Source organism: Doryrhamphus excisus, chromosome 15 (genome assembly GCF_030265055.1).
Source record: "Doryrhamphus excisus isolate RoL2022-K1 chromosome 15, RoL_Dexc_1.0, whole genome shotgun sequence".
Taxonomy (NCBI): Eukaryota; Metazoa; Chordata; class Actinopteri; order Syngnathiformes; family Syngnathidae; genus Doryrhamphus; species Doryrhamphus excisus.
In genome coordinates, this window is record NC_080480.1 from 16,574,075 (window position 1) to 16,591,414 (window position 17,340).

The window sequence follows — 17,340 nt, forward strand, 5'->3', positions numbered from 1 at the left end:
CTCACACACACACACACACACACGCACACACACACACACACACACACACACAATTCCCAGTCATATTTTGTTAGCTCAGCTCCGGTCAGCGTTTGCCATCTCCTCCAGAATGAATGTCTCATCTCTCCAAGCTAAATAATGCCCCGATGATAACAGGTCTATGGTTCTATGACGCTAAAGCGAGGAGGAAACGGCGTTTCTTATCAACTGTCTGACAAGGCGACTAAGTGAGGAAGATGAGTGCCACTCATGCCGGTGAAAGGTATCGCGTCTCGTGCTGCTTATTTATTGATGCGGTCGAGGTTGTGTCGCCACGTAGTCGCACACAGCCGCGTCGTGTGATGTCTGATTGTTTCGTCGCTCCCCCCCCCCCCGTCGAGTCCAGGAGGTGATGAGAGTTTAGCGAACAAGATTCTATTCGTGGAAGACTCCGTGCCAGTAAATCATCAGCGTCCTCTGATGTTTGCTGCCTTTCAGGAGCTTTTGTGTGTGTGTGTGTGTGTGTGTGTGATGTCGGAGAAGTGAGTTTCAACACAACATGTGTTGTCTATTTTTGCTCGCTCTTTTATCTTTGTCCGTGTTGTTAATTCATGAAGTTGTCTCATCGTGCTCATATAAATATTGCAAAATATAGTCCCGCCGTATATGAAAACGTACATATTATTATACAGACCACTGCTTTTTCAATCAAGGTGGGTTGTGTCGCAGTTAGATTGCGAATGGACAATGACATTGAACGTGACATTTATGTCATTCGTGCTTTCCTCATACACGAACAGAATAAAGAATTTATTACATTCGTTTAAAATAACTCCAAAAATAACATGGACAATTATTTTATAATGTTTTTTATCTTAATGGGCTAAATTAATTAAAATGACAAATCATAGCAGTTCCGATTTTTTGAATAAATACAATCATTTTATTTTAATAACAATGTTTTTGTCCACTCTAATCCACTATTACACTCATTTATTAGTACATTATGTAAACATTTATTTGCATGCGTGTTTCATATGTAAGCCTTGACGGCCCCCCCCCACCCCGGGCCCACTATGACACCCCCCACGGAGTGAAAATGACGTCCTGTGATTGACAGTTTGAGTCATTCCGCTGAAGTGATTGGCCCGTCTGCTGAAGTGATGGCTTCTGGATGCTGCCAGCTGTAGGCATATGTGAGGGCCCCGGCAGGGGTGCGGGGGTTGGGTTCTGACAAGATGAGAAATGGTTCGACACACACACACAACCACCCACACCCACCCACAGTCAGTTAGCCTGTGGTTCTAAGGCTAAAGACGCAGGCCTTGAAGGCAAAGAGCAGCAACACATCACCTTTCTTGATGCTCTCCATGTCTCTGTGTGTGTGTGTGTGTGTGTGTGTCTGTGTGTGTGTGTGTGCGTCCCGCTGTCTCCCGCATGGAGAAGGCGGCTTTGAGCTTCAAGTGGGCCACTCATCTCCGCTCGCTGTGACCTTGACTTAAATGAGCCAGTAGAGACTTAAAGGAGAGCGAGTCAAAGGAAGCGAAAAGATGGAGGAAGGTAGAATTTGACAGCGTCTGTGTCATTAAGCCGCAACATTACTGTACTGCATTTTAATAATCAGTTAGCATAATGCTGTCATTAAATTATTCAGCAATTTGCTTGAATGTTTTTTTTTTTTTTTAACACGTTCGGCTAAATGCTTTTTAATTGGCCTCATATAAACATAAAAATGGTGGCTAAGTGGCTGGCTTTTCTGGTTTGAACGGTCGCTTTCATAGAAACCCTGAACGCATCATCGGGTACACCTGCACAACACAATCCATTGATGTGATTCAACATAAAAATTATCCCTTTCCAAAATGATAATAATGCTCTCTTTTGAATAGTATTCATTTTAGTCCTAGTAATAATACCCAAACACTACACATAACAACAAAACAACAACAACAACAACATCTCCAGAAGGCATTCCCTTTAATTCGCACACCCACACACAGTCACACACACACAGTTCCATGCGTGTTTGTTGTGTAATTGAGCAGAAAAATGCTGCACAAAACGGAACAAAAGAAGCCACAAGAGGCGAAGACGAGGCTGTACGTATGTTTGTTTGCGTTGAGCGTAAAGAATGTCTAGCGGCTGTTTGGTGCACTTGTCCTTGTCTGTGTTTTTTTTTTTTTTTTTTTACCTCTATTTGTTTTCTGAGAGACGACGAGTGTTGACGCATGAGGTTTGTTAGATGAACAGGACTGTAATCTACCTGTGGTGTCAGGTCACAGTAGGGTATGTCTGCAGAATAGTGTTTTTTTGAGGCGTTTTGGCTAAACATCGGTTTCTGGTCTTGAAAACGGACAGTGTGTGTGTGTGTCGCTAGAAATTTGGGACTTTATGTCATGTTTTTTAACCTTATTTAACAAGTGCAGTTGAAAAAACGTTCATGTTTCCTGGGGTCCATGTGAGTGTACGACACCACCAGCATTCATGCACTAGGCTGGGTAGCTCTGGATGCAATGGGGGGGGTGAAGTGTCTTGACCGGGCGGAGGGAACGAGGATGGAACGGCCAATCTTCTACTCAGACAGCCTTGTGATATTTCTTATGAGCATATACCAAATGTATTTGTGGCGCTCCTAATGTATTTATGGCGGGATTGTACCCCGAAACTCTGATGAGGAACCTATGAAGCAGGTGATTAGCCTCTCAATGGCAGACCCCTGTCCTAAAATACTCCACTTGTCCCCTTCTTCTCCTCCTCCTCCTTCTCCTCCGCTCCCTCGGAAGGCCCGGTCCAATCTGAAGGCTTAGCTAGAGCTCCCGTCTCCCTCTCGGCTTATCTCACCGAAAGCCTCCTCTTTCATTGCAGCAAACGCCTTCATTCCCGGGAAGCTGATAAGGGATGTCTTTTATCCACAGCACCCACAGCCCCACCTCCTCTTTAGTACTTCCAAACTACCACCACCATCATCATCATCATCATCAATGTGGGCGCCGCCATGTGTTTATACGCCTGCACGGCATACGCAGAATTACAGCACGAGATGATGCGAGCCGGGAGAATAGCCGCTGATTCCACAGCGGGCGGAGACACAACATTTCTGTGATGATATCCAATCACGGCAGATGACTGGAAGCTCGCAGGTGCCGCTAATAGGAGGTGATTAAGTGGAACAAGCTAATTATCGCAATCAAGGAGAGGATGTTTGTGCATTTATATCTCGGTCAAATATGGCTTACAAAAAAAAAAAAAAATTCAAGATGGCTACCATGAAGGGCAATGGCACTCCAGCGGCCAATCAAAACACACGAAGACAAGAGACACTCTATAGATTTGCATTGGTGGTGCTAAAGCTATCAAATAACGGTTAGCTATATATGCAGTAGTTGCCTGTATAAACCAATGGTAGCGGATATACAATACCTAGCTTTCCTGGCATAGTGACATCAACATTAGCTTCTCTTTTAGCTAGCACCTTAAGGCAGGGGTCTCAAACTCAATTTACTTGGGGGCCACTGGAGCTCGGGTCTGGGTGAAACTGGGCCGCATCACGTTTTCCAAAAAAAAACAAAACGCATTTATTAAAAACTAAAACTTACTTTTTATTTTTCTTCACAAAATAAGATGAAAATAAATAAACAAATCAAGAATAAAGAAAATAATAAATAATATAATAAATAAATAAATATAATAATAATAAAACGTCAAAACATAAAAACTTAAGAAACCGCATATAGTTGGTGGGTAGACAAATTATTTTTTTCAGATTAAAATGAACAAAGCATTATTAGAGCCCTGTAGACATGACAAAACACGACTATAGTCACATTTATACTCTTCTTATTTACAACTTATTGCGCAACTGCAGGCTCTTGAGACACATGCTAACTCGCAAACTAGAGCGCTAGCGACCTAAACGGTAGCCTTCATGTTATTTCCTTTAAACTTAAATAGCCAAAAACTTACCACTTCCACACGGATAGGGAGGATAACTATGAACAGTTATTTAACATGAACATTAATCAAATTTAATAATTTTTTCTGAGCAAATTTTTCAAAGCAAATCAGTCGCATGTCTAAAATATATCTCATGAATAATGAATGACATTTATTTTTACATCACCAAAAATGGCCCCCGGGGTCACACTTTCAAACCTTCCGAGCGTCACCATGTCGTGACGTGCCCAACAGATGACAACAACGGTATCTCTGATCCGACGCTTTCCTTCCTGTCATATCACGTAGGCCCGAGAAACCCAATTTTGTCGACTTGGATCTACATTTAGCGCCCTCCACCGCCCTCGTCCTCTTGCTCGGAGCTGCCGCCCTCCTCTCCGGGGACGTATGAATTAGATTTGTAAAGCTATCAGAGGCAACAGCGGTGAAATACTCCCCAGTGTTCTCCGCCGGAGGCCGAGCGATAGCGATCCCGGCGTGTACGCCCTCCATGACAATGATGCATTAGCAGGTCTATTAGAGCAGCTTGCATGGCTGCGCTACGGTTGATCAATCCATTTGCTTAACTAATGATTGCTGATTGCATACTTCCGTCAAATAGTCCCTCTCTGTGCTACGGTCAGCTGCTACATGTTCTTCATTATTAAAAAAAAAAAATGGAGCGCTTTGACAAAAACGTCTCCAGTGTAATCAAGTGTAATCAAATTAGGCTCTTGCTTGCTTACAGTCAAGAAAATGGAATTTATTGGAGGTAATTGTTCCCGCTTTGGTTTCTCCCGCGCCGTATTGATTAGGGCTGTTGTTGTCTTTAGTGCTGTACTTAAGATTAACATCAAATCCTTTTCAATTGACGCTCATGTGAGGCTAGCGCGTGCCAGCTAAAGGTCAACGAAGCATTATGGTATCTGCATCAATTGACAGGATGGTGTGGTTAAATAAATCAATACAAAATTAATTACCAGGCATTCTTTATTAAACAATATAAATACATACAGTAAATCAATCAAAGTTATTAGAATATATCTCAGTTAAATTGTATACAGTTTTAGCAGAATTTTCCCTGGCCATGCCAGGTTAGAGTCCATATTTGCCCATACGTTCGTTTATTGTTTATAATCAATTTGGCACTAATCTGGCTCTAATAAACACATTCCAACTCAGTAAATTGTACAGTTAATAGTATTGGAATTGTGCTACTTAACACACCTCATATGTACCCGGTCTGCCAGAGAATAAGAAGATGTAGCAAGAGGGATTTAGCAACGTTATTGCTTTATTGAGTATTCAGACCCATCTCTATTCTGTTTCAATATCTTTTTATCAAAAAAAATTTCTTGGACACTTTCGCCCCCCCCCCCCCCCTTTTTCCCCATTGAAAAGCACCGAGAGGCTGCTCTGTATTGTTTGTGACACAACAAAAAAAGCAACAAAAGACTTCTGAACCCAAACTTTTTGTTGCCCACAGTGTCCATAAAAAATATGTCACGGTCAATTATGGAAATTAGGTGATGATGTCATCAACACCCCCCCCCCCCCCCCCCCCCGGAACTGCACCGCCACAAATAGAATGAATGAGGATGATCTCAAATAACAAAGATTTAATGGAAGCTTCTTTAAAAACATGGCCGCCCTGAAGGTTGTTCATTAATCCCGCCCGACAGTTTATTCCCCGTCATCTCTCGAGTCTTCGGCGTTGATGCTCGGGGACACTCTAGGAACTTTCAATCAGGATGAATCCATCTTCGGGATCTTCCAAGGTTTCCCTGAGGAGGGATGCGTCGCTGAGAAAACAGAGGAGGAGGAGGAGAGCGTGGAACGAGATGAAGATGATGATCCATTCCGCAGCCGGAGGTGACAGCTGGCTTTGTCGTCTGTCGCCGGGGGGGGGGGGGCTTGGAGTACCTGGAGATGAACCGAATCCCTTCAGTGGACCTCGCCTTCCAGCCGCTCACCTGGCAACTTCCAGACCCCCACTTCCTCTTCCTCCATGAGCACTCATCGCTGAGGTCACGCACCTGTCGCTCGCTGTAAACAGCGAATGAATAATTCACACGACGACGGCAACAGCTGACGGTGTGTCTCTCGCGTGGCGAGCGAAGTTTCATCCTGGAGGATTCGCGTCTTAATCTCCCGGCTGAAAATGGCGGTAATGAGAAGCGAGACCGCCAAGAGTCACAACCCGTGACCTTCCCGGGCGGGCGTTGGCGTACGGTTGCCCCAAAGTACATGGAAAGAAGTGACGCCCTGTGCTTGGAGGCTACGGGTAAAGAGGCGGGGGCTGCGGGCTTTCTCCGAGCGATTGCTTCTGCCTTCTTATCGCCACACAAGCAGGTGTACCTCTCACAGTCATTACACTCTGGCCACATTGCAACACACACACACACAGCTTCACCTCCGCCCACTCTCCTTGCCCACCTCCTTCCTCCTTGCCACTCATTTCCCGCCATGCTCCTCTCGTCCCGCCTGCTAGTAAAGATCCTGTTATGGCTTCGCCTGCACGGCCTCTGATAAGAGTCCTTATCTGCTCAGCCTCAGAGGCACACACGCCACGCGAGACCGGTACCGGTCACCTTGGTCGGCTTTTTTCAAACCCGCATTATCGCTAGCATGTCATGTTTTAGAGCTTTCCGTAGCATCAAAGGCAGGAATGTGGGAATCCCAGACCGGGCTAGCGTAATGCTGTGATAGCGTAGCACGGAGGCCATCTTCTTTTTGTCTTCTTTACATTTTGAAAGTGATCCTATAGCCACCAGTCAACACGCTTTATTCAATTTATTTTGTAAAAAGTAACGCTGGGGTTGGATTTTGGACGTTGTAAGGCGGGTATGTTTTTGCCGAGGTCCACATAGCGACAAATGGAAAAAAAAAATTACAACTTTATTTTTTTACTTTTAAAATATCGTATTTCGACTCCAAATTGTCCATAGGTGTGAATGTGAGTGTGAATGGTTGTTTGTCTATATGTGCCCTGTGATTGGCTGGCGTGACCAGTCCAGGGTGTACCCCGCCTCACGCCCGAAGACAGCTGGGATAGGCTCCAGCACCCCCTTGTGAGGAAAAGCGGTAGAAAATGAATGAATGAATATTGTTACTATGCTATTATACTACACTATTATTATTACTTTATTAATTGTTGTATTTGTTTCTCATATTATTACAACTTAAAAAATAACATATTTTTCCATATTTCACCTTTATGCCACTAAAATGACCTTTAACCTCATATTTTACCACTTTTTTCGCTTAACATTTTGACTTTATTCTTGTAAAATTTGCACCGATTTTCACCTTTTTTATGTTAAATGATGTTTACTTTGTGCCACGGGCCAACAAACAAACAGCCGCGTACTGCAAATGGCCCCTGGGCCGCACTTTGGACACCCCGCTGTGACTTGACTTCATGTATTGTTGTTGAATCCTCTGAATCGAAACGTTAGCAACGACTCCGGTGTATTTCAAATCATCCGCGTGTTTGCTTAGCGCACGTGAGGAGCGTACAACTATTCTCTCCTGGGGGGGGGCGCCTCTCCACGCCATTACCTCACCTTTGTTGGGGATGCGTACGTCGCACACAAAAAACAAAATGGATCCACCAGGCGTGACGCTGCGAGGCGTTCAGATGTTCTCGTGTAGATTAATCTCTGCTTGAGAGCGACTTTTCTAAACCTGGCGAGGAGGCTGATTTGAAGCAATTACGGCCGCCGAATCGACTTCGTCCCCGAGGCCGCTGGTGACGGAGATGTAAAAAAATGAAAATAAAAGCCCGGGCTAATTGTTTTTCCGCTTTGGTCTCCATCAAGTCATACCTCGTACCCGAGCATGGACGCTCTGTTTAAATTATTCAAGTATTTTCTTCCATTCCGACTAAAAATATGTTTGTGGCTACGGTGAACAAAGTGTCTTATTAAAATGTATTGTTTCCCCATAGAAGCAAAGCTAATTTATGCATTAGCACTGTGCAAGGCTTTCACAGCTGCAGGGCTTTTATTGCCACTTCTTTAATTCTCATGTAAGTGCATTTCCTTTCTCTGGAAAGTCAAACCTCGCTGTTGCTTTCTGCATTTGTTATAAGGGAGGGGGGGGGCACCGTTTCCTTGGCCCGTAACAAGCTTTTTATCGCCATTAGCGGTTGAATTTACCCTCGCTCACGCCCCGACTCCTGCATTTAAAGGCATCGTAAGGAAAACACATGAACACCATCCGAGCATGTGTTGCGTTTCAATGCATGACACAAGAGTACGCATTTAGAATACAGAGAATTTACCCATTTACGCAGGCCTCACTGCTTGGAGACCCGAGTTCAATTCCACCCTGTGTGGAGTTTCCGGGTACTCCGGTTTCCTCCCACATTCCAAAAACTTGCTAGGTTAATTAGCGACTCCAAATTGTCCATAGGTATGAATGTGAGTGTGAATGGTTGTTTGTCTATATGTGCCCTGTGATTAGCTGGCCACCAGTCCAGGGTGTACCCCGCCTCTCTCCTGAAGACAGCTGGGATAGGCTCCAGCACCCCCGCGACCCTTGTGAGGATAAGCGGTAGAAAATGAATGAATATTTAAGCATTATTAGAGCCCTCTAGACATGAAATAACACCCCTATATTGACTTTTAAACTCTCATTACCCAAATTTGTAAATAAAATGAAACAAAACCTTTTAGGGGCTGCACGGTGGTCGAGTGGTTAGCACACAGGCTTCACAAATAGGAGACCCGAGCTCAATTCCACCTTCGGCCATCTCTGTGTGGAGTTTGCATGTTCATGAATTAATGAATGTTTATGATGTGGTACAGACGCACGATGGATGAGTGGTTAGCATGTTGGCCACACAGACCTGGGTTCGATTCTCTGAGTTTGCATGTTCTCCCCGTGCATGCGTGGGTTTTCTCTGGTTACTCATGCTAGGTTAATTGGCCACTCCAAATTGTCCATAGGTATGAATGTGAGTGTGAATGGTTGTTTGTCTATATGTGCCCTGTGATTGGCTGGCCACCAGTCCAGGGTCGCCCCAAGACAGCTGGGATAGGCCCCAGCACCCCCTCGAGGACCCTTGTGAGGTTAAGCGGTAAAAAAATAATGAATGTTTATGATGTGGTATGGACGCACGATGGTTGAGTGGTTAGCATGTTGGCCACACAGACCTGGGTTCGATTCTCTGAGTTTGCATGTTCTCCCCGTGCATGCGTGGGGTTTTTTTCCGGGTACTCCGGTTTCCTCCCACATTCCAAAAACATGCTAGGTTAATTAGCGACTCCAAATTGTCCATAGGTATGAATGTGAGTGTGAATGGTTGTTTGTCTATATGTGCCCTGTGATTGGCTGGCCACCAGTCCAGGGTTGTACCCCGTCACGAGCAACTAAAGCACATTTTTCCAAGAGCAACACACTTCCTGCCAGTTCCGGTGATTTATGATATGATGTATGTACAAATACTTATTTCATAAAGCTGGTTAAGTACACGATCATCGAGTGCTGCGTTCAATGGCGTGCGTTAAAGTACTTGAGTGCTTCCTATTCAGCCGCTCAGTGAATGAAGAGAATGTTCTTTATTTAGCAACTTCATTTCCATTCGTCACGGCCTCGTTAAGCACCTGCATCGTTTGAGTGCCGCTGACCGCTTCAAATTAGACCAGACGGGACTCTTTCTCCCGCACCGCCGCCGACCCCGGCGCGTCCAATCAGTCCGCAAATGAGTCGAGAGAGTCGCCATGATGATGACGCTGTGTTCGTGTCAGAGAGCAGCATCGCAAATGAGTCGTTTTGCAGAGGAAATGAGCCTCGTCTGAACTCCTGTCAATCTTTTTCCAGGTCCTTTTGTCTCGCTCTTTGGATGACGATGGCGATGAAGCCGAAACTGATGGTCGTAATTTCCGTAATGGCCGCTCCAGCTAACCGTGCGACCACCGTGTAGTTTAAAAAATGTGCGCAGAAAAATATTTGTAATGGAAAACCCTTTAGGGCAGGGGTCTCAAACTCAATTTACCTGGGGGCCACTGGAGCTCGGGTCTGGGCAAGACTGGGCCGCATCAGGTTTTCCAAAAAAAAAAAAAAAAACGCATTTATTAAAAACAAAAAAATTAAAGAAACGTCGCTTTGGTTCCAATTTTCTATATAATAAATATAATAATAATAATAAATAATAATAATAATAAAACAGCAAATAATAAAAACTTAAGAAACCACATATAGTTGGTGGGTAGACAAATTATTTTATGACAAAACACGACTATAGTCACATTTATACTCTTTTTATTTACAACATATTGCGCAACTGCAGGGTCTTGAGACACATGCTAACTCGCAAACTAGAGCGCTAGCGACCTAAACGGTAGCCTTCAAGTTATTTCCTTTAAACTTAAATAGCCCAAAACTTACCACTTCCACACGGATAGGGAGGATAACTATTAACAGTTATTTAGCCTTTAACATGAACATTAATCAAACATAATAATTTTTTTCCTGGGTACATGATACCATACAGCATCCATATCAAACATTAAACTTTCATATCAAGGCGGGGGCCTCAAACTAGTGTCCTGCGGGCCACATTTGGCCCGGGGGCCGCGTGTTTGAGACCCCTGCTTTAGGGTAAACATTTGGCAAAACCCGGGAAATATTTTTTAATTCATTTTTTTGCACTTGACACACCCTTACATCAGAGGCGACAGCGCCGCCTGTTGGTCTGGTATGCAATGGCAGCCGACACATATGCCGTGCTGACAGCCATCATTTTTTTATCTGTGAGTGAAGATGGCGCCATTTTTAAAAACCGCTGTCCGTGCGTGGACGTAGCCTGAGGCTGCAAAGCAGAAGTTCTGACATTTTATCAAAAACAATAGTTGTGTTTCCGCCTCGTATTCCCCCCCCCCACCCCGCCTCCTCGCGTAACATCAGGACTTTAGCTGCGTCTGGCAGGGCTTCACACAGTCGAAGCGGAGCAATTTGTTTCCGGATGGCTTCGGGCTCATTGTCTCAGCTTGACAGATGGGCCTGGCGCTCAGGTTGGCTTCAGTGGCGCCCGGCCCGGGTCGGCTCCGCTCGCCGCTCGCCTGACAAAACTCATTATTGACTTCACGCCAGAGAAGAAGCTCCTGTCTCCTCCTCCCGGTCCTGTTAGCGCCGCGCCGACTCCATTCAGAGGACTAAAATAAACACTGTCTTGCATGACGGCTGGAAACACACGCTCACGCTTGACCTTTTTTTTATTTTTTTAATTAAATTGACTTAGCAATAGACTGTTCTGGAATGCTGGTCCGCCTTTAGTTTGCATTTGAAATCTATAATCGTCTGTTACAGAGTCAAACTGTCACCCTCATAAAATAAGCATTTGAATGTTTTCAAAGAGTCGGCCACATTTCTCTTCTGTTATTATTATTATTATTATTGCAAACTTAACATAACATAGTCACAAGCCTGGACAGACATACTACCGCCTCTCTATCCCGTTTCTGCTTCTATGGTTATGATCACCGTTTTCCTCCTGGGAGATCATGGAATTTTTACTGTGTATGTTTCTTATTCGATTATTATTACTATTACTGCTTCACCAATCATCATATTGTACCGAGAAGTTACCACCGCACATTAGGTTTGCAGTTCTATGGTTATCATCACACTTTTGCTCATATAGTCCAGTCCAGAGTCAAACTGTCACCATGGAAAAAAAAACACTTTAACATTCTCAACTGTCATATAGAAGTGTAAAAACAAAACCTGTTGTTATTAGCCATACATTAGCCATGTTGTACTGAGCAGCCTGGACACACACACACACACACACAGGGTTGTTATTTTGTGGCCGGCACTGCTGCTGCATCACTGCAAAACTTTCCGCTTTCTGCATCCGTTTTGGACTAATTACTTTTTGTTCCAAATCCTTCTAATCCTCATCACCTAATTAGCGATGGCTGGAGATAACGATATCGTTAGTTAGCCCCCTGTTTAGCAGCATACATAGCTATTCACCGGAAACGCTGTGCAAGAGAACGCACAGTTGAAACTGGTCTCATCAAAGCGTCTGGCTGGCGTGCTAATTGAAGTTCCTCCGTGGTTATCAGTCTCGTCACACGGCATCTGAGGTCCGCGGGTTATTATCATAGAGGAGGGTGAAAAGCGTCTGTCTTTAATTAAAAGTGATTGTAGGCTAATGTCCCCCTGTCCTTAACTGCTCCCAGGGTGACCCTAACGTCGCCTCCTGATCACATGGATGATAATTTGCTGCCGGGATTCACTCTGTGTTTCTCTCTCTCTCTTTTGGTCGCCTCGCTGCCATTCAAATGAATTGTACGAATGTCCAAAACAATAATATTTATTATTTTGATGATAAGATATGGCACTCAATTCCACCCTCGGCCATCCCTGTGTGGGTTTTCTCCGGGTACTCCCACATTCCAAAAACATGCTAGGTTAATTAGCGACTCCAAATTGTCCATAGGTATGAATGTGAGTGTGAATGGTTGTTTGTCTATATGTGCCCTGTGATTGGCTGGCCACCAGTCCAGGGTGTAGGTCCCGCCTCTCGCCCGAAGACAGCTGGGATAGGCTCCAGCACCCCCCGCGACCCTCGTGTGGATAAGCGGTAGAAAATAAATGAATATTTAAGCAATATTTAATATTTATTAGAGCCCTCTAGACATGAAATAACACCCCTATATTGACTTTTAAACTCATTACCCAAATTTGTAAATATAAAGAAATTTTTAACACCTTTTAGGGGCTGCACGGTGGTCGAGTGGTTAGCACACAGGCTTCACTAATAGGAGACCCGAGTTCAATTCCTCCTTCGGCAATCTGTGTGGAGTTTGCATGTTCTCCCTGTGCATGCGTGGGTTTTTTTTCCCGGGTACTCCGGTTTCCTCCCACATTCCAAAAACATGCTAGGTTAATTAGCGACTCCAAATTGTCCATAGGTATGAATGTGAGTGTGAATGGTTGTTTGTCTATATGTGCCCTGTGATTGGCTGCTGGGATAGGCTCCAGCAACCCAACAATGAATGAATGACAACGACACACAAAAGACATTTGCAGTGCAAAACTTGTCATGCACAAGTTTCCCGTGGACTGCAGGATCTGGTCCGGACAGGAAGTAAACACACACACAGAATGAGAATCAGCCATCACACACAAACCAAGCGCCAACTCGCCTCTCAGCGACTATTTGCTCTGCTCTCTATTTGTACACACACACTCGGTGACAGCCACTGATTTAATAAGCTGCCTGGGGAGGCACTGGGAGGTGTGCGGGCATTATCGGCTGATAACTGTCTTCCCTTCTAGTCCAGCTTCTCTTGCTGCTTCTGAGCTCTCCTGAACCCCCCCCCCCCCCCCCCCCCCCAAAAAAAAATATTATTCTTTGATGTATAAAATGTATCTCAGTTAGCCCCCACAGCCTTTAATTCTTCTGCATGCAGTCCTCGCTGGAAACCGTTAGGCTCCGCTGGTATAATAAATAGATAAATACCTTATTAAATGCTCTTTAATGCTCTTCAAATTAATGGATTAATTAATCTGCAACGTGCAATAACTGACTATCCTGATCTTGGCAAGGATTTTTGTTCTCACTGTGGGTGTCAGACAAGCAGCTTGCACACACACACACATTAGGCTAGCATTAGGCTAGCACTGCAGGGAGCGTATGCTCTCTTATTGCCGCCCCCTGGACTTTCCAACATGGCCGCCGATCTTCAGCAGCACTCCGAAAAGATGCTGATTTGTCTGATGCTGGATTTATTTGCGTTAAGGCTTTAGAGCGAGCGTGGAAGTCTCTGTGGAAGTCCCGGTATTTCAACGGTGGAACTCGTTCCATTATTGAAGGAAAGACGCGCGGTGACATCATCATCCATCATAACACGACACGCGTTCGCGACTACAGCAAGCTGCAGCAGAATCGTTGATGCAATCGCCCGTGAACACGTTCAATTCCGTTGTTAGGTGTATTTGTCCCCCGGGGGAGGGGGCGGCAATACAAGGCAGGCAGGGCGGCCGCTCGTTAAAAAAATGCAATAAAAGTAAAAGACTGAACTCTTAATGGAGGATAAGTATGGTATATAAATACATCAATAAATACATGAAAATATTGTACACATTTATTATGATATTTTATAACATTTACATGTTATTTTTCACGTGCGACATGATGATCGTTCTTTGTGTGAAAGGCACAGAGACATAATAGCAGTAGATCCGGCAATATTGCCGTAGTATCAGAGCAGTAACAGAGGCAGGATGGGTGTGGCCTGTGTGAAAGGGAATGGCAAAAACTGGGGCAGGAGTGTGACGTTTACCTCTTTCTGTGTGAAAGGGAATGGCAAAAAACTAGAGCCGGAGTGTGACGTTTACCTCTTTCTGTGTGAAAGGGAATGGCAAAAAAGTGGGGCAGGAGTGTGACGTTTACCTCTATCTGTGTGAAAGGGAATGGCAAAAAATCAGAGTGTGACGTTTACCTCTTTCTGTGTGAAAGGGAATGGCAAAAAACTGGTGCCGGAGTGTGACGTTTACCTCTTTCTGTGTGAAAGGGAATGGCAAAAAACTGGGGCCAGAGTTTGACGTTTACCTCTTTCTGTGTGAAAGGGAATGGCAAAAAACTAGAGCCAGAGTTTACCTCTTTTTGTGTGAAAGGGAATGGCAAAAAACTGGGGCCGGAGTGTGACATTTACCTCTTTCTGTGTGAAAGGGAATGACAAAAAACTGGGGCTGGAGTGTGACGTTTACCTCTTTCTGTCTGAAAGGGGCTTCCTGTAATGCTGCTGCTGAGATTATATGGTCGTCACCTACTGATTTAACCCCCCGCCCCCCCTCTGTTTCTCTTGTATGATAGGCCCACTTTTTAAAGGGGCAGGCAGGCAGCCACCCTGACCCGGGGCTGACACCGATGATTGATCCTGTCGCTCGTGTAAATGCCTGCGCGCCGCCCAGCGCACCACCGCACTGAAACACAGCCAAGCGGAAAATTAGAAATCTCTTCATCCCGGCTCCGTTTGAAATACGATATCTCACCCCCACCCCCACCAGTGCCCCCGCCCTTCCCCCGGCCAATACGTAATTAAATGATGTGTTTGTGTGCATGTACATGAGTGCGGGTTCTGACCAACACTCCGAGAATGAAAACACTTCACACAGGAGGTGTTAGCGCCATCTCAGGCATCACATGAATCAAAGTCGGGGGCCGCCGCCGCCACCCCCGACGGCTCCAGCACTCAACATCTCTAACATCTTCTCTACTTGTGGCGTCCAGGTACATCGGGACAGGGGGGGCCTCTCCTCGCCTCGCTGCCTGTAGGGGGACGGCCGCTACAACCTCAGCTGGACCTCAAACATCTCCTGCCCTTCCGGCTCAACGGGTCCTCCCCCCTCAGCCTCTTCCCCAACTTCAACACAGTGAGTGCTGGATTGTTTTAAATTGTTTTGTTTACGTTACGGCACAATAACAAACTAGCATTTCTTTGACGTCATAGCTTTTTGTAGGTGAACGTATCAAACATCAAACGTCAAACATGGCCGCCACAAAAGGATGTTCAGTTTCCACAGTTTTGGACATATGGAGTATTGATGACTCTTTCTTTAGAGCAGGGGTCTCAAACTCAATTTACCTGGGGGCCACTGGAGCTAGGGTCTGGGCGAGGCTGGGCCGCATCAGGTTTTCCAAAAAAAAAAAAAAACGCATTTATTAAAAATAAAGAAAATCAATCAGTAATAAATAAAAAATATATAATAATAAAACGGCAAATAATAAAAACTTAAGAAACCACATATAGTTGGTGGGTAGACAAATTATTTTTTTCAGATTAAAATGAACAAAGCATTATTAGAGCCCTGTAGACATGACAAAACACGACTATAGTCACATTTATACTCTTTTTATTTACAACATATTGCGCAACTGCAGCGTCTTGAGACACATGCTAACTCGCAAACTAGAAAGCTAGCGACCTAAACGGTAGCCTTCAAGTTATTTCCTTAAACTTAAATAGCCAAAAACTTACCACTTCCACACGGATAGGGAGGATAACTATTAACAGTTATTTAACCTTTAACATGAACATTAATCAAACGTAATATTTTTTTCTGGGTACATGATACCATACAGCATCCATATCAAACATTAAACTTTCATATCAAGGCGGGGGCCTCAAACTAGTGTCCTGCGGGCCACATTTGGCCCGCGGGCCGCGTGTTTGAGACCCCTGGTTTATTGTAAATGAAGTTATTAAAGACTTCAACAATACATTTTGAAGGATCCTGTCCGTCGGAAAATTCTCGATGAAGATGCGACTTGACCTCCTTTTCGCTATTTCAGCTTCCTAGATGGTTGTTGTTCTCTCGGGGGTTTCACAGGTGACAAATGTTTTCCTCTGAGTGCTCCTCTTATGAATATTTCAGCTTTACAGTTAGCATACAGTCCAGGGTCAGCGCCGCGCACGCTGAGCATCCATCTCCAGCTCGGCGTAAATGAAACATAAACCACTCGACAGCCACAGAAAGGAAAGGGCGAGCGAGGCCAGGACGCTCAGACTACACACGTTGTGTGTGTGTGTGTGTGTGTGTGTGGGCGTGGACGAGACGAGACATACGCCGCATGAAATGCATTTGTGTACCAGGAAAGGTGGCCAGCTCGATTGTTTTCGCCGCCCACAAAGTCCAGCTCTTTGGCTCTCCCTGGCGCCGCCTACGCCGCGTTACGGAGGGTTGCTCGTGTCTCGCAACAAGAAAAGGCGTGATGGAAATCACGATGCCGCCGCCGTGTTTAATGTTGGAGGCTGCAGTGTTTTGTCTGAGGAGTCGGTGGGAGGACTGTTTGAGACATGGCGGTACGTGGCGGCGGGCTTCGTCGCAAGTGTTTTTTTTTTAGCATTAGTGTTCCCTGTCCTACTTTGATGTCTTCTGGATTTGAGAGTCGGCAAAGTGACTGACACCTACATGAAGCAGCAAGGTGTGGTGGACAAGTGGTCCGGTGTTGGTTTTGTAAATCCAAAATCATGGGTTCAAACCCCTTCTGTGTTTTAGAACATGTGAGGTCTTCTGGGTGCTTAATAATGTGGATGTGTTCCAGTAATGAACTTCCGTCTCCCGCTGTTGGCTAAACTTTGGCAACCTGTTTCGACAACAACCAACATAATGATATTTAAATATAATACGTGGGCACACTTTCTATATGTATGCCAATTTAGGCATCTGAATATGAATATGAAAGGAAATAAACTCAAATGGATGAAGATATTTTCTTCACATCAACTGTCGGCCTTGCACGAGACTTCAGCTCAGTGAGCATCTGAAGAATTTTGTTACGTTTTTTTCTCTGTAGCACTTGTGTGGCGCAGTGGCCAAGAGGTAAGGCGTCGGTCTCGTAAACCGAAGATCATGGGTTCGACCCCCATCTGTGCCTTGCAATAGGATGGGTTCTGTCTTGTTCCT

General features: G+C 44.9%; 1 protein-coding gene and 1 non-coding gene across 9 annotated transcripts in view; both read left to right on the forward strand.

Annotated features, from left to right (window-relative positions):
• znf385c (zinc finger protein 385C) overlaps positions 1-17,340 on the forward strand; it is a 96,988-nt gene that overhangs the window by 56,422 nt on the left and 23,226 nt on the right. For all 8 annotated transcript variants that reach the window (XM_058048132.1, XM_058048131.1, XM_058048137.1 and 5 more), the window contains one exon: positions 15,164-15,306. In XM_058048132.1, the coding sequence (XP_057904115.1) occupies positions 15,164-15,306 (143 nt within the window). The remainder of the gene's footprint in view (positions 1-15,163; positions 15,307-17,340) is intronic.
• On the forward strand, positions 17,240-17,311 carry trnat-cgu (transfer RNA threonine (anticodon CGU)). The gene has a single exon. It is a non-coding gene; the product is annotated as a tRNA-Thr (tRNA).